This window comes from Azolla caroliniana, unplaced genomic scaffold, assembly GCF_043228905.1.
Source record: "Azolla caroliniana isolate FFs.n. ecotype wild unplaced genomic scaffold, voAzoCaro1.0.p SCAF_14, whole genome shotgun sequence".
In the NCBI taxonomy this organism is placed as follows: domain Eukaryota; kingdom Viridiplantae; phylum Streptophyta; class Polypodiopsida; order Salviniales; family Salviniaceae; genus Azolla; species Azolla caroliniana.
In genome coordinates, this window is record NW_028230449.1 from 15,395,277 (window position 1) to 15,413,129 (window position 17,853).

General features: G+C 36.6%; 2 protein-coding genes across 2 annotated transcripts; one reads left to right on the plus strand and one right to left on the minus strand.

Moving 5' to 3' along the window:
* Positions 1–1,045: 1,045 nt before the first annotated feature.
* On the minus strand, positions 1,046–5,778 carry ARPC4 (binding protein). The gene is made up of 8 exons (XM_087330062.1): positions 5,498–5,778; positions 4,096–4,161; positions 2,682–2,734; positions 2,541–2,568; positions 2,384–2,458; positions 2,130–2,234; positions 1,922–2,011; positions 1,046–1,720 (listed from the first exon to the last, which is right to left on the minus strand). Exons 1-8 carry the CDS (start codon positions 5,498–5,500, stop codon positions 1,631–1,633), a joined length of 510 nt encoding a protein of 169 aa, XP_087186188.1. The 5' UTR covers positions 5,501–5,778; the 3' UTR covers positions 1,046–1,630.
* Positions 5,779–12,531: 6,753 nt separating this feature from the next.
* On the plus strand, positions 12,532–16,101 carry LOC147855574 (trans-cinnamate 4-monooxygenase-like). The gene is made up of 4 exons (XM_087330060.1): positions 12,532–13,393; positions 13,734–13,840; positions 13,995–14,149; positions 15,130–16,101. The coding sequence occupies exons 1-4, from the start codon at positions 12,588–12,590 to the stop codon at positions 15,565–15,567; spliced, it is 1,506 nt and encodes a 501-aa protein (XP_087186186.1). The 5' UTR covers positions 12,532–12,587; the 3' UTR covers positions 15,568–16,101.
* The last annotated feature ends 1,752 nt before the right edge of the window (positions 16,102–17,853 follow it).

Below are 17,853 nucleotides of genomic sequence, written 5' to 3' on the forward strand. Positions count from 1 at the left end.
TTACACAGGTTGACCTAGAATCAGAGATGGGGATCGTTTTTCTATTTCTAAGATATTGGGGATTGCGTCATAATTGGAATATGCGCAACGCTTTTGAATTCAAAAGCATATCTACGAAAGTTGAAGGGAGTAATAATGTGACAATTTTCTTTATAGGAGCAAGTGGGAAATTCTTTCCTCGGTGGAGTGTTCGTCTTGCCTATTGGCAATTCAACATGTTCCACTACCCATGTAGTGTAATTAGTGGGTGACCATACTCCATTGTCACACCCATTGTAAGTAGTGTTTTTTACAAACATTTATTAATATAATTGTGTGTTTTCACCAAAAAGAATGAATGAAAGAGAGATGTATAGCAATATATCCTAGATGAAAACAAACAGAGGGAAAGCAAGCTCAATTATGTACAATTGGAGCATTTTATACTAGTATAATGCACTAATAATATATCAAGGGCAAAACATGCATGGTCAATTCATCTCCCCCTTTGCGTAAAATGCTCCATCTCATGTCCAAGAGAATCATAGGCAAGTCCTACGCAAACAATGTTGCAGATTGGGAATGAGGGAATGGGATCTTGCATGGATAGGTGAATATAGTTCCAATGTTCAAAGATGACAACCATTTAGTAGCTTCTATATCATTTGTGACACAAACTTCAATGTTTCTCAATATCACTACAGAACATAGTCAGTAAGAGGTTTTTTCTTTTAATTTTAAGTGTGCTTTTCAACCCCCTCCATGCACCTTACATCAATTGAAAGTGATTTGACATTGGGGTATGCATTTGCCTCAACTGGATAATTTTAGACATTTTCCACTTTGGTATCATCACATTGACAAAGAAGCATTCCTTGAGAACTCTCTTATCATGTCCAACGACTAAGCACATTTATTCCAAATTATTTGAGGGAATCTAAATGCCAAGTTATTGTAAGTTTTGCACTGTTTTCCAATGCCTCACTCTGTTACATAGAGCACATTTTAATCTTGTCATCATAAGAATGACCTCTGGTTTTATGTTATTGACACATGACATACTATGAATGCAAAAAATTTCCAATTACTTTCTTATATGCACTTCTATATATTACACTTTTAGTTGCCAGTATCTTACCAACTTACACTGCACATTCCATTTAGGCTCCATTCCAGTCCTACTCTGGCATCCACTCAAAAGCCCATAATTTTGGCTAATTGATGGTAGAGCAAGATGACTTATGCTAAATAAAATTATAGGTCTTAAAGTACAAATCAAGCTGTTCACTCATCATAAGGCACATAAATCAGTCATGAAACAAACCACCAACGATAACTTGCGAGGCAAGCGAACATCAAACCTTGTTCACCAATTCTTGTCTATGCTGCTCTTGAATATCTTGGATCATACTTTGGTTGTCACGTTTATCAGACTATTTTTTTACTTTGAATCAGTTATATCTTGGTATATGGCACATGTTTGGACGTAAGTAGATATGTATATATTTGCTTTTCAAAGTTTTACTGAAAGAGCAGCATATTCTCCTTGGGTTTAAATCCAGAACTATATAGGCATTTTAAGGAGGCCCTCCTGACTTAGTTTCAAATGGATTTCTTTAATTCAGTGGCTTGAATGCAAATGGCTGAATTTTCATGTGAACTGCTTCAAAAATTCCGTTGCAACAATCCTACCCCGTGTATTCACAGATAGCTTGAGGTCACTGATTTCCTTCTCAATATCCTACAAAAATGTAAGAAGAAAAAAAGGACTAAAATCACGAAATGGGATTTTCAGAAAAGAACTTACTGATGTAAGTCATTGATAATAAGTGGAATTAATTTGGTTATGTGTGCAGATGTGTATAATAATTATTTGGCCTAACAAGTGACTGAATATTTTGAGTAATGTAACAAGAAAACCAGAATGGGAAAGGAAAAATACCTCAATAAATTGAACCACAAAATCAATCAGCTTGTGTTTATACATCGCTTCACAATGGTAGTTGGTGATGAGGAAACTGATGTCATAACCCTTATAGAAAAAAAGAAACAATGTAAGATACAAAAGTGTGCCTAGATTGTACAGAAATGTTACTATCAATTTGATGACGTTGAAATGATTATGTACATAAGACATATTTTCTCATTACCTGGATCGGCTTTCTACGTAAAACTTCAAAAGATTCTGCCCGCATTGATAAAAATCTCAAAAAATTCTTTGCTAGGAGATTTTCTAGATCATCTGCTTGCTTTACCTTTACAAAGTTCAGCCATGTAATTTAGGACTAACCAAGCTTCTTTTGTGCAAATACTTTGCCTTGTATCTAGACATTTAATTTATTGTCTGATAGTATGTATGTTTTGAATAGATAGAATAAAAAGGATAGGATATGTATTTGATTACTTTGACGTTTACACGAAGAGAATTTATGGATGTCTCTATTAAACATTTTTCCGCCTCGTTTCTGCAAATAAGGACCTGTAAAAGTACTTTGCAGTTTGACATTAGATTGATGCAAAACATATAGCCAAGTAAATTGCCATAGATATACAAAGCATACCGGGTTCAATAGAAGTTCTGGATTTGTCCTGCATTAAACATGTATACACATCTTTTTACCTCATTTTTCAATCATTGGCATTCCCATAACTTCGATTCAGTTACTGTTTTCACAAAGTTTACTTCAATCCACAGAACTTACTTGAATTCAACTTCTGGCTTATTATGCCTCTCTACCTCTTGACATGGAAAATTCTGAAAGACAAAAGAACAATCAATAAATGCGAAGAACCAAGTAGCATATATCTGCTTCAACTTTACCAAAATGACACATCTACTTTGTGGAGGGATAATAAATACAACATACAGTTGAAGTGAAAGTAGTGGGAAAGGATGGTAGAGAAACATCTGAAAAGAAATATGTGCTGGAATCATAATATTCATCCGGATTTTTTTTTATCAAATCATTATCTTTTGTTAATGAGTAGAATTGAAAGATTTTTGCCTGTTTCAATGGATCATGAATAGTTTCTTTTGTTTGGGTTCCTGTCTCCACCAAAAAAGTGATTGTAGAATTATTTAATTGAGTTTGCCCTTTCCCCTGTCCATGGAATCCAAGTGTCTTTTTTCTTCTTCAAAATGACACACGATTTCACTTGCTGGCTTACGCCCAAATATTCTTATTGCTCAGAATCATTTCATGCAATTTAGTGTTCTTATTCACAAACGTTCCTGATAACTACAACTTAATTTAAAGCAGTATCCCCCAGTACTTAAATAGGCATATCCACGACAGCCATATTGGAATCTGCAACCCTAGTTAGTAATATTTTCTTCATGAAATTGGTGATTCCTTTTAGTTGCAATACCTATTTTCGCCCTTCAACACATTTCATTAAATAGGGATCTAGAGCTATAATTCCGACAGCACTGATTGGGTGCTCCTGCAAGGTTTGTCTCTATTGTAATTCCTGTCTTGCTACCTAATGCATGCATTGAACCTTGAATTAATAAAATACAATGCAAGTAGTAAGCGACAAATAGATTCCGTAAAAAATATAATTTATACTTTGCCCGGGTAGAAAACATCTAGACATAGAAGGCAACTCTAAATGTAGATACATATGTGGTTGAATACAACCATTTTTATTCCAGGTAATGTTTCCAATAAGCTCACCATGACAGAAAGTGGCACGAAGGATGAAATGAATTTTGCAATTTATGATAACTTTCAGAAGTTTTGGTTTTTTTGTCTGGGATTCAAACTAACATGAAGCGCAGTTTATAAGAACTATATAATGGTATCATTCTCCTAGACTACATGTCAACTCTCATATGGCCATGTGTATGCCAGTCTATGTGTCATCTTATTATTCCCAGCATTATATCCTGGACATGCTATGGAACCATTGGCCAGAAATCATGGAATGCGCCCATTAATCATCTATGAAAATCCCCATAAGTAATCTAGTAGCAATAGCACTAATTAGAGCACCACACCATATATGATAGAAGAAAGCTGGTTTTGAGCTTCTACTTGATCGGACCATATTTGATGCCCTATAGGAGAGGTGATATTCCGAACATAGAGAGTGAATGTGAACAAATGGACTTACTTGAAGACACATTGCTGCTGTAAGAGTGTTGCGTATGCAAGTCAGATATGGTTTTAAATTGGTTGTCTGCCAAAATAGATTTTTCACGATGTTAGCTTGAAATACAAAATGCAAAAACCTTTGCACAAAATGTTAGTTTGAAATTGAAAATGTTATTATTAACGGTCAAATAAAGCTGTAGAAACACCATAAACCACAAATTGCTTCTAAGGATATTACATATTGAGAGTGGTTTTACAACCACTTCTTTACCTCTACAAATCATGTAAAAACGTTTCCTGAGTAAGTACTTCAAATGCATAGTACAACCATTAGTAGTGCACGTAATGAAACACTTCGCTCAAATATATCTCCAGAGGAAGTATTGAACCTTGTTCAATGAATTTGTAAGACTATTACCAACCATGATTCCAAAGTAAGTAATGTGCTTGGTTCAAGTGCATTCTCGAGCAAATTATAACCATGTTCCAGAATAAGAATTGAACCTTAGTTCAAATATATTCGTAAGACATATACTAACCCTGCTTCAAAGTAAATACTGATACTTAGCTCAAATGTATTGTAATACTATTTCTAACAGTGTTTCCAAGAAACTGCTAAAAATTACTTCAAATGTATGTCTAAATCGGTTACTAGCCCTGTTTCCAAAGAAACTATTTAAACTTTCTTGAGATGTAGTTGTATGAATACTACTGACCATGTTTCCATGGAGAAACGATTGAAACTTGCTTCAAATGTTGTTATAGGAAATTCTTTTGAAGTACCCATTTCTGCAGAGCAAGTAGAAACCTGAATCGGGTGTATTTGTAAGACTATCACCAGTCATAGTTTCATAGTAAGAATTGGTTCAATGGCCTTTGTAAGAATAATACTACAGGCATGTGCATGTGCATATCAATCATATGGACTATGAACCATATTCGAGAAAACACTATCACAATAAATTGCCAACACTGTTAGACCATATATCCTTGCCATAACTTGCAACTTATCATCACTAGCCAGACATATATGATTGCCCTAATTTGGTGTCACTTCCATAATATAGATCTTACTGTAAATTACATAAACAATAAAGCTATACGGGGCAGATTACAATGCAGATATCTACATCAATCTATGATCTTCGATGAGCCTCGATCTGGATGAAAATTAGCATTGATATATATCTTAAAACCAGTTTAAATTACATACAAAAAGAGAGCTATGCGGTTAACTTACAGTGCAGAGATCTACATCAATGTAAGATTTTGGATCGGTCTAGAACTAGATGAAAAAGAAAATTGATATATATCCAGCTTAAACATTACATTATCAGACAGGCAGAAGAAAAGATGAACAATGACAAATAAAGAGAAAATTGCAACAACAAAAAAAAAAAAAAAAAACTTTTTCCTCTTACCATTGTGTGGGCATGGAAGGGATGATGTTGTAGAGCGCAAACAGAGAGCTTCACATCTGCTCTTGTGTCAGACAAGAAACCCTAAAAGAGGAGAGAATCGAATGGTTTTCTTGCTCAAGACATCGAAGGGCAGGCATGCTTGTGTCTTCCATGAAGGGCATGTTTGAGAATTAAACAAAACCTGAAGCTTTCCATGAAGGGCATTTGTTTTGGAATTAAACAAAACCCATAGCTTTTCCATGAAGGGCATCTTTTAGAATTAAATAGACTCCACTATTTCTCCCATGAAAGGGCATATTTTAGAAATTAACCAAACATCCACACAAACAAAAAGGCATCAATTCAAACCCCGCTACTCAACATTGAAAACTTCGGCCGGAAAATCGGATGAGATGTCTCGTTTTTAACGTTTTGGTCCTCCATGGATTTGTTCTCAGTTTCCTCGGAAACCCGCTACCTGCTCCTCGAGGCTTTAAAACTTGCTTTTCGGAAATCCGCTCCTCCTCATCCTCGATTTTGTCACGTAGGTTGCCCAATGGAGATCAGAATGTGGTTCAATCCCGAGCATTCAAAAAGTGGAGATTTTAGTAAAGGAGGGCCACTAGTGCTTCAATCAGGAGAATCATGATATCGTCCCTAACCACAAAATCGTAGGTTTTGGCGAGTAGCGTGACACTCTACACTTTCCATTACCTCATGGCATGTTGCCGTGCATAGGAGCGACAAAGCAACATACGTTTTGGTCAATGAAGTCATAACATTCGTGTGTGTGTGTGTGTTTGTGTGTGTGTGCGCGCGTGTGTGTGTGTGTGTCCATGCCTTTAGTGAGATTTGACCTCAATTGCACATGTTATCTAATGCATGGATCACTTGTACAAGAAAAAGTGACGAAGATACAATTGATTATTATTTGGCAAGGCTTGGCCAAGAGGACCCCATGAAACCTCAAAAGATTTCTTTCCTACAAAGAACACCCCCTCATAACTATCAATGAAAACTAAAATCATACACATCTCCATCACATACATGAAGTGAAATTCAAATTGTGCATTGTTAGGGCAAGTCTGAGAGTGGGCCATATTCCAAACAACCTTATATGTGCCAAAAGAGTATAACCAAAGTCGTGCGCAAAAGGGGTTGTCTAATATACATAGTAGTTCGTTCGTGAAATGCCTCTCTAATTTCAATACTCACGTAAAGGGAAAGAGAGACCGAGATGACTAATGATACCTAAGTTACACAACTACCATCTGACACTTTCAATAAATGTTTTAAGTATAAGGTTGCACAATAAGGTCATAGTATCGTGAGGCTAGAAAACAAGTTGTCGTGGACAATGCAAGGCTATAAACATCACTACATGATGATCATATACCACGAACTATGGCTTCGTTCTCAAAATGATGGCATCGATATTTGGAATCCAAAGCCCATTGGTAGGAAGCCATACATAATACTACTGATTTATTTGACTTTATTTAACAAATTTGATTCTTTATAGCTAAAAAAAGGGACCTACATCTTACCTCTTTTTTTTTGAATTGTTTGATTCATGCTTTTCTACTTTTACTTTATGAGACAATGTTTGCTTAGGTGGAAATATGATTCTAAAGGCGCATTTTGAAGAATAAGTCAATAGTATGTGTGATCTCAAAGGAAATCAAAGAGTTTTTGTTTTTAATAACAATTGTAGCAACAATTCCATAGCTCAAAACGCGTGTCCAAAATTTTGAACCTGAAGCTTGGTACTGACTACACCATCGTGTTCATATATAATAATGTATATATTACTCTAATATTTAAGCACGTGAATTCACATGTGTCAGGCCAAGTGGTTAAAGTCTCTTGTATGAAGTATAAACACATTGTCTTCATATGTACATGATGATTAATGTGTCTAATGATTCGAGAAAACGAAGATCACAACGAAATTATTAAAGCTTGAACAAATTAGCATTTTTCGTTTGAAAATTGAAATATTCAAATTGAATCAAGACTAGAATTTGTGTAGTAACATTTCAAATCCCACCAAAAAGCGGGTTGTAGCTTCCCACTTGCCCCATTTGGTCTTCCCAACAAATAATTTTGGCATTATCCTATTTTCATATTGTGTATGATAAGTTGGTCTGCATTTTACTAAAAGATCAACATTTTCATGCATGGTGCTTCACATATTTTCATAGATTTTCTTTGCTAAGATCTAGCGCTAATTTGATCTAGATTGCTTGTAGTAGATTCAATTCCGAAACAATATAACTAATTTGATATTGGGTCGAGGTTCACAACATTGCTTGAAAGATGTACCTTCGATGATCGTGCTTCCATATATGTCCCTTTGGAGACACCCACATCTTTAAGAGTTAGGAGTTTCTACAAATATCTTAACATGTGTACAAATCACAACATCCTTTTTGTGTATATTGTTTGGGAAGGGGGTTTATCAATGTAACTTCCCTTATTTGTCTTGCTATGAGCAATCAAATTTCTAAGTTATTTAAAATAGGGAAAAGTACCAAGATACCCCTGGAAGTTCGTCTATTTACCAGAATGCCCCTGGAAGTTCCAAATTTACCAAACTACCCCTATGTCCAAAAAAATACACTTTATAAAGTAAGTACAAAGGACCCAAAGAACCTCTTAAGTAAAGAAACGTGTGTTTTAAGGGTATTCTAGTAAATAGGGCTTGTAGATTTGAGTGTATAATTACTTTATAAAGTGTATTTTTTTGGACATAGGGGTAGTTTGGTAAATTTGGAACTTCCATGGGCATTCTGGTAAATAGACGAACTTCCAGGGGTATCCTGGTACTTTTCCCTTTAAAATAAAATAGATGTGTTTTCTACTTATTTGGGCCACCCAATTGCAATTATATGGTCAACAATTCATCTATGAAGAGAAAATGTTTTTGGAGTTATCAAATTTTTTTGAGACTTTTGCAAGGTATATTGATTGAAAGGTTGTTTTTTTCATAGTTTTCACGCTTTTCAACGTAGGGTTTCAACATTTATTGACGAGTGGCCAAATTTGTCATTCTATGTGCCTATGCTTAGAAAATAGAAGCCTCCCACATCATTATCAAGTTGCCTCAACCAAATCTATTAAGACCATTACAAAGCATTTTCATGGGTGCAAGACCATTTTTCACGATGATCATTCCCAAAATCATGTCAATTGCAAACGCTTTTTTTGTCAATCGTTATCTTTCATCTTCTCGTGTGAAGCTTCACGAATAACCTGAGATGATTGAAATGTCTTAATCACATAGTAACTCGTCCATAGTCAACACATCAGAGACAAGTCTTTTACAAAGTTAGCATTAACACTCTTATGCTTCGCAATAGTGGAATCAATGCACGTGTTGCAATTTACAACCAGAGGTACGAAGTCACCCTAGGATAACACTCCATCAAGTGCACAAGGAGTAATTCGTTTGTAGTTAATACATTTAAGACGAGACTATTACAAAACTAATAGTAACACTCTTATGCTTTCAATAGTGGAATAAATTTGAGTGGTTTATTGGTTCTATGACATTACACACGTGTTGAAACTTACGACCATAGGTATGAAGTGAGCCTAGAAGAACACTCCATCAAGTGCACAAAGAAGTACATGGATCAATGATAGTTATGTAGTACAAACAAAGGTAGTACAAACAAGCATAAAATGATGAGGAATCACAACAAAGGTATTGCATTGCTTTTTACTAATGGTGCATGAATAAAATAATGCATTAAGTTAATATTTTTCAATCATAAGAACAATAAAGGAACATGACTCTCTCTACAGTGTATTATGACTATCATTTTCCCCACACTCAATCATTGAGAAATATAACGGTTTTGCATGTTGTAGTTAACCATAGTAATGATAAATATGCTTGACATTCTCTAAATGTAAAAGTTACCATAGCCTTATATTTTCCCATGTCCTTGAACAATGTGTAGTGGGTGGCAAGTTAAAAAAGAGAGAGGATATCCTTTCATTAGTGTAAATAGTTTTAAAGATTTTGAACTCTATGTGATCGACGAAGGAAACAATCATTTTGGAGGTTGAAAGTGCCAGAAAGGAGTGCCATTCTTGGAGGTCATAAATGGAGTTGTTGTCCACACGAAAAGAAACTCATGACGTTGAGAAATTTTGGCATCAAAATCTCCAACTATACAATCCCATTGACCCTTCAAAGTATGAATAAACCATGTCCAACCAAATATTTGTAACCAATTCAATTGGCAATGCAATGCTTTAACTTGATGGAGGGTTACAAGTTACAACTATTTCTAGCTATTATTATACAATGCCTATTTGCTTCAGCTATTTTCAATAAAGCACTCAAACAATGACAAATTCAACATTATAATCCTTCCATAATGGTTCCAAAATGGTTGTTGAATGACTATTTGCAAATGTTGATCGATGAATAAAATATAGTTGATCTATTCTAGTATCAAAATTTCAATATTATTGACATGTTGTTTTTGACAATTTTCCCCGACATTTTTTTTTATAAAAGTGTTTCAACAAGGAACCATTTCTGTAATGGAAGTATTTCTTGACACAATACTAACAACGTTATAGTAATGTTGAATGTCAATATGCAAATGAGATTGCCATTCAAACCACAACAATTACAAAGATGGGAAATATTTGTAACCAATTCAATTGGCAATGCTTTAACTTGATGGAGGGTGGCAAGTTACAACTCTTGCGAGCTATTATTATACAAGGCCTATTTGCTTCAGCTATTTTCAACAAAGCACATAAACAATGACAAATTCAACATTATAATCTTTCCATAATAGTTCCACAATGGTTGTTGAATGACTATTTGCAAATGTTGATCGATGAATAAAAAAATATAGTTGATCTATTATAGTGTCAAAATTTCAATATTATTGACATGTTGTTTTTGACAATTTTCCTCAACATTTTTTTTATAAAAGTGTTTCAACAAGGCACCATTTATGTAATGGAAGTATTTATTGACACAATACCAACAAAGTTATAGTAATGTCGAATGTCAATATGCAAATGAGACCGATGTTCAAACAACCACTCCAATTACAAAGATGGGAAAGAAGTTCAACATTTTCCAAATTAGCCTTCTAAAAGGTTCCAAAATGATAACCATGGGTTCCCATTGTAATGAATTGATATAAAGATTGTTCAAATGTATCTTTAACCCATAGGAAATTGATTAAGATGGTGTTCAAAACTTGTTATGTTTCAAAGCGGTATATATCATGAATGTGTACGATGGTAATGGAAAATTGTAGTAGAAATATGGGAAACGTTCATTGCTTGGTGAAGAAGAAACACCATCTCTAGATTTTCAAAACTTGTATGACAATGATGAGGATAAAAATTCAAAGTGATCTTGGATATTTTGGTTTGTTTTAAGATCCATTTTTGTCTTTGATGAGATGAATTTACATATTTAAGGTTTCTATATTAGTCAACACTCTAGTCACACTTGATTTTAAAAACACATGAGACATTAGACCTTGATAGATGTGTGATAATCGGGGGAGCACGTAACAGTCATTTGAGTTGAATGGTCACTCACTTGTCAGAGTGGGAGCTCACACGTGCTTATGTTACATTGCATCCACATGTTTGAAGGCTTGGTTTTATGAAGTACGTAAGGATTTCTGAGAAGGCTTATTATGATGGGCCCAATCCTCAATGAGAATGACTCTCCAGGAACTTGTTGCATGACATGGTGAGCTGAGTTGAAGGCTCTATTACATGAGCATTGGGACATTGCATCAATCTTTTCATGATATCAATAGTTCTAAGAGGTTGGCGTGACGTGACAAATGTGTGTGTGAGGGTTTATACATGGGTGAGTCTTGAAGTGGGCATGACTAGCTACGAGCAAGTTAAAGAGAGCAATGATGAGGTGTCCATTGACGCTCATGATGTCTGGCCAATACAAGCATTGGGACATTGCATCAATCTTTTCATGATATCAATAGTTCTAAGAGGTTGGCGTGACGTGACAAATGTGTGTGTGAGGGTTTATACATGGGTGAGTCTTGAAGTGGGCATGACTAGCTACGAGCAAGTTAAAGAGAGCAATGATGAGGTGTCAATGCTTCAATCACATCACTTTGCTTGCCTTCTATAGGTATCACGAAGTGTGGTTGACTATGGATCGTATTGAGCTTCTACATGTTCAAGCTCAAATTTAGAGGCTGATGCTTTTTCATCACCGTGAAGCATCTTAGTCCACACAAACTTCCATCGACAAAGTGTGGGCGGACTATTGTGGGAGTATATGGGCAGAATGAATGCATGCATGCATGCATGTATGTGTGTATGTATGTCTTTGTGGATGGATGTATGTATGTATGTCTACGTGGATGTATGCATGCATGCATGTATGTCTATGTGGATGTATGCATGCATGCATGCATGTATGTATGTATGTATGTATGGATGGATGGATGGATGGATGTATGAATGCATGTATGGATGTATGATGATGTATCTATGTATTTATGTATGGATGGATGTATGCATGCATGTATATATGTATGTATGTATGTGTGGATGTATCATGTATGCATGTGTGTGATGTCTTTTGATATGGAGGAATGTAAGCACAACATTCTGAGACAAACATACATACATACATCAAAAGCCCCCAGAATACATAATACATACAGTAAAGGCTTCTCTCAGGGGATGATTTCTACTTTGCGTGGGGCAGAAACCGAGACAGGTCATCGAGTCGGTAGAGTTGAAAGGTCAGAAGGAGACCAAGTCAAGAAATTCTACATGTATATATATATATTGGTACAATAATCTGTGTGTATATACAAGCCAAATCAAATAGAAATTCTCAGAGATCTCTCATCTCTGCCATAGCCAGGCAGGGAAGGGTATAGTCTATAGATAAGACACATTGTGTTGAAATCCCCTTCTTCTGTTGTGTGTCTTTTATAGCAAAAATTACCCAGTTTTAGAGCCAAAGGCCCTGCCTGTAAATAAAACCTACCCATATCTATATAAAGTTATAAACAACACAAACAAGGATAAGAGAGTACAAAAAAAGAGGATCAGAGCAGAGCAGGGGAAGAGGTCTATGGTCATGGCTTGGTTAAGCAATGCAAGTGTTTCCACAATCATACAAGCAAGTTTAATAGGATTGATTGTGCTGGTTCTGGTGCTGAAGCTGGTTGTGAGGCTTAGGGTAAAGCTACCCCCTGGCCCTTTTGCTTACCCTATTGTGGGGAACTGGCTTCAATTCAGGAAAGGATTAACCCCACAGAACTTGGCCCAAGTAGCCAAACAGTATGGAGACCTAGTTCTCCTCCAGATGGGGCAGAGGAAGGTCCTAGTGGTCTCCTCCCCGGAGCTCGCCAAGGAGGTGCTTGTGACCCAAGGAGCCGAGTTCGGGTCCCGGGCCCGAAACCTGGTCTTCGACATGACCACCGGACAAGGCCAAGACATGGTGTTCGCCGACTATGGCGACCATTGGAGGAAGATGAGGAGGATTGCTACCCTGCCTTTCTTTACCAACAAAGTGGTCCAGCAGCACCGGATCGCGTGGGAAGCCGAGGTAGACATAGCCATGGAAGACATCAAGAGATTGCCTGGCGCCACGACCTCGGGTATCGTCATCCGGCAGAGGATCCAACTCATGATGTACAATATCGTGTACCGGATGATGTTCGGGAGGACATTCTCGGGCCTTGACGATCCCCTCTATGTCAAGCTTATGAATCTGAATAATGAGAATAACAGGCTCGCCCAAAGCTTCAAGTATAGCTATGGTGATTTTGTGCCCTCCCTTAAGCCCTTCCTTAGAAGCTACCTTAAGGAAGTCTGGGAAGCAAATCAACGCCGTCTCAACTTCCTCCGAGATGCCTTCCTCAACGAGCGCAAGAAGTGAGTTTCTTTTTTTTTTTTGGTTTTCTTTTTACTCTGATTTTTGTGTTGCAATTTGAAATCATGATTTATGTGTGTTGGATTAAATCATAACCCTTATTTTTGTGTTGCAATTTGAAATCATGTTGAATTAAATCCTGATTTGTGTTGCAATTTGAAATTGTAACTATTATGTTTGTTGGATTAAATCATAGCACTGATTTGTGTTGCAATTTGAACTCATAACTTATGTGTGTTGGATTAAATCGTAGATCATGTGTATTGAATTAAACCAGAGGGCTATGAATGTATGTGTGGTTATGTGTGTGTAAATTAATAATCTTATCCATAATCTTGGCAGAGCAAAAGGAGAAAAGATCGGGGTCGATCATTTCTTCGAAGCCCAGAATAAGGGAGAGATCTCGGAAAACAATGTACTCTATCTCATCCAAAACATGAATGTGGCAGGTAAAATGCCAATCTCTCTGTTATTTATTATTACCAGATATGAAGTCAATGATCATGAATTTTTAACTCAAAAAACCTTTTGAGGTAATGATGGTTATCGGTTATATCACGAATTTTAACATGATCTGTCCTCCTTTGCCCTTCTACCACACAGCCATAGAGACCACACTTTGGTCGACGGAATGGGGAATAGCGGAGCTGATTAACAATCCCGAGATTCAGAAGAAACTCCGAAATGAGCTCGAGAACGTGCTGGGGAAAGGTGTTCCCATCACCGAGCCAGATGTCATGCAGCTTCCTTACTTACAGGTAAATGAATGAATTCCCTCTTTTCTCTCTGGCATACAATCGTGTCTAGATTCGCCTCTGAACTATTATGGCATAACATCATCGATCAAATCCATCTGATTGCATTCATCAATATAGATTTACTGAATGTGGCCCAAGTTTTATGAATAGAGCTGTTTTCCAAATTGCATTTACAATTGGTCTAATCCATCTGATTGAATAGAGCTATTTTTTTGCATATTGCAAATTGCAAATTGCATTACCATTGATCTAATCCATCTGATTGAATAAACCTATTTTTGGCACATTACAAAGTACCATTGATCTAATCCATCTGATTGAATAGAGCTATTTTTCGCACATCGCAAATTGCATTACATTGATCTAATCCATCTGATTGAATAGTAATATGTTTGCACATTTGCAAATTGAATACCATTGATCTAATCCATCTGATTGCATATCATTTCAAGTGATATTTTGCTTTAGATCTATTTTTGACACATTACAAATTGCATTACCATTGATCTAATCCATCTTGATTGCATTACCATTTCGAGCGATGTTTCGCTTTAGATCTAATCCTTCGAAATCCTTGATCTAATTCTATCTGATTGAATAGAGCTATTTTATCTGATCAAATAGAGCTATGTTTGCACATTGCAAATCGTTTCACCATTGATCGAATCCATCCAGCTTGATTGCATTACCATTTTGAGCGATATTTCGTTTTTGGATCTATTTTTGCACATTGCATTACCATTTATCTAATCCATTTGATTGAACAGAGCTATTTTTGGCACATTGCGAATTGCATTACCATTGATCTAGAGCCATTTTTGGCAAATTGCCAATTGCATTACCATTGATCTAATCCATCCTGATTGAAGTAGAGCTATTTTTGCAAATTACAAATTGCATTACCATTTCGAGCGATAATTTCGCCGCGTTTACATCTATAATCCATCTAAACCCTTTCGATTTTTGTTTTTTTTGGGCAGGCGTTCGTGAAGGAGATCTTGAGGGCACACATGGTGATCCCGCTGCTCGTCCCGCACATGAATTTGAAGGCGGAAAAGTTGGGCGGGTACGACATCCCGGCGGGGTGCCGGGTCCTAGTGAACGCGTGGGGCATAGCCAACAACCCCAAGTATTGGGACAGACCCGAGGTCTTCAACCCCGACCGGTTCCTCAACTCGAAGATGGAGGCGATTGGCAATGACATGAAGTTCATCCCTTTCGGGGTGGGCCGGAGGAGTTGCCCTGGGAGCATAATCGCGCTACCTTTGCTAGGCCTCACCTTGGGCCGGCTCGTTCAAGAGTTTGAGCTCTTGCCTTCGCCAGGCGTGGACAAAGTGGATGTCCGAGGTGTCGGTGGCCAGCTTAGCCTTAGCATTGCCGTGAAGTCCCGTGTTGTCGTGAAACCTTTACGTCCCTAAAGAAGAAGTAAGACACACACACACACACGCACCACACTACTCTCTTTTCATGGACACAACGCACATGAGAAAGAGACATCTTCGGACACGAAAAGCTCGGAAAAAGAACCCCCCTTCTCCCCCCTTTTGCCTAGGACAAAAAAAAAAACTTGGTATGAAAAGGAAAATTAGTAACCAACCAAACAATGTAATATTCTTTTATATGTCTTCTTCTTTCCCCTATCCTTTTTTTTTGCACGCGGTTTTTTTAAACATTTCGTTTTCCTTGGTACCTAAGTTAAAAATAAAAATAAAAACAACAAAAAGCATAAACCTTGTAGATGAAATCTTGTTGGTTGGCTAAACACATAAAAAAAAAAGCTTGGTGAAAAATCAAGATTGGAAGTACTTTTTAACTTGTTCCTTGTGTTTATTTGATTCTGAATTTATTTCTATGTGGAATACCTCCCCCACAAAGGCACTGAGCATGTTTTTCTTGTTTTTGTACTGTTCACAAACGTTATTTTCTTTTTAACAATCTCACTTTTGATTTCATGAAGATGGGTTTATTGTCAGATGCTTTTCTTGTGTTCGCACACTTAATGTATTATAAATTTATATGTAGAAAAAATCTCTCAATACCATATCACTTGGTTTTCTTCTTTCTTCATGGGATTAATATCGAAGCTCTTTGTTTGATAACAACATGGTTGGGTAAAGGTTATATTGTTGGATTATAATATGATTGGGTTAGGTTATAGCAATAATTATTAACAAAGCGGTATTGCATTATAATGTTGTGAGATTTTTAACAACTAAACTTGACGAATGTTGTGCCACTCAATTCATATTTTATGGTGGTCGTAGGTATAGCTTTGACTTCATTATTACCCAAACAATAGGATCGCTTGATGTGTTGAAATTTGTCCCTTGGTCATTTCCCTTGGAGAAAGAGCAACGGCATCATTTTGTGCCTCGGTTGTTCTTTAATTATAAATGTTATCCATTTCCTTTTGGAGTAATAGCAATATCATCCAATACTAGAGCCAATGATCCAAGTAGTAATGTATCCCACGGTTATTCCCTTTGATTTAATGAATTCAAGTCTCTCGACCTTTTGTTTAAAGGACTTGCTTCCTCAAACAACCGAGAAACTCGATCTACTTGAGAAAACAAGATTGGATCCTAAACACATGAGAGCATCTTTGGGTATGACATGAGCCCATGCATCGATGACTTTCATAATGTCTTTTGATGTTTGGATGCTTGCTAAAATGCTTATGGGAACTAGGAACACACAATGAGATATTATAAATATTCTTTTCTAAAAGGTGTGCAATGGCATCGTGATGCAATTGATGATATTTTTTTCTAGTAATTTGTCACATCATATGAAGGGCTTGAAACTGTATCTTGGTGTTTTCTCTTTTGTGATGAAAGGGTATTATTTACTAACATGTACAATTATTGTATCGAAAGGTCGTATGTCACATTCTCTTAAATGCTAAGCAAAGAATAGGTTTGTAATCAAGGGAAATATGAGAGATAATCGTGGGAAATGAAGTGTGACAGAGGAATCGAGTGTCACATCACATAATATTACTAGTGGGAGAGAGGCCATCACCCACACACCTACATTGAGAAGAGAAGATGGAGAGGGGGGAGTGAAAGAAAGAGGACGCCGCCACAAGCCTATCATAATAAGATCCTTTAAAAGGGAAAGAAAGAGGACGCCACCACAAGTCTGTCATTAATTATAATGCAATGTTGTAGTCACATGGGTTAAGTTTAAAAGGGAAAGGTCTTGACATCATGGCTCCACCTAATTTGATTGGCATCTTGTGTAGTCTTTATTGGTTGTTTGCATTGGTGCTCTCACATGATAAGATACTTGTTATTTACCCCCTCGCCCACTTCATCTAGTTACATTGTTTTTGACCATTCACTTGAAGCACCAAAATCATAAACATAACAAGGAATCTTTAGTAATGTGACAAGGGTTTTAATTTATCACTGACCACCTCAGAGTCTCTTTCCCTTTTATTACGGAAAGTATGATATTATGTCATGGACCACAATACAAATCATGGTGTCTTTACGGATATAAGCATTATCATAGTAGGTCTAGAATCTGCAAGTGCTAGAATGACAACCCCGAATGATCAGGAATAAAAGAGTGTCTCTAATTGCGATACCAATAACTCCACAAAGAGTGAGTGAACATGTGAGATTACTCCACATCGCCCATCAAACAAGGAATCATTTTGAAAAGTTGAAAAGAATGTATCATTTTTCTTACTTCAGTTG

Excerpts from the sequence above, each read along its gene's own strand:
- LOC147855574 (XM_087330060.1), top strand. The coding sequence starts at position 12,588 with ATGGTCATGGCTTGGTTAAGCAATGCAAGTGTTTCCACAATCATACAA. Across the intron at positions 13,841-13,994 it reads CCAAAACATGAATGTGGCAG|CCATAGAGACCACACTTTGG; the intron begins GTAAAATGCCAA and ends TCTACCACACAG. Across the intron at positions 14,150-15,129 it reads TGCAGCTTCCTTACTTACAG|GCGTTCGTGAAGGAGATCTT; the intron begins GTAAATGAATGA and ends TTTTTTGGGCAG.
- ARPC4 (XM_087330062.1), bottom strand. Across the intron at positions 2,735-4,095 it reads CAGCAGCAATGTGTCTTCAA|AATTTTCCATGTCAAGAGGT; the intron begins GTAAGTCCATTT and ends TTTGTCTTTCAG. Across the intron at positions 2,012-2,129 it reads TACGTAGAAAGCCGATCCAG|GGTTATGACATCAGTTTCCT; the intron begins GTAATGAGAAAA and ends TTTTTCTATAAG.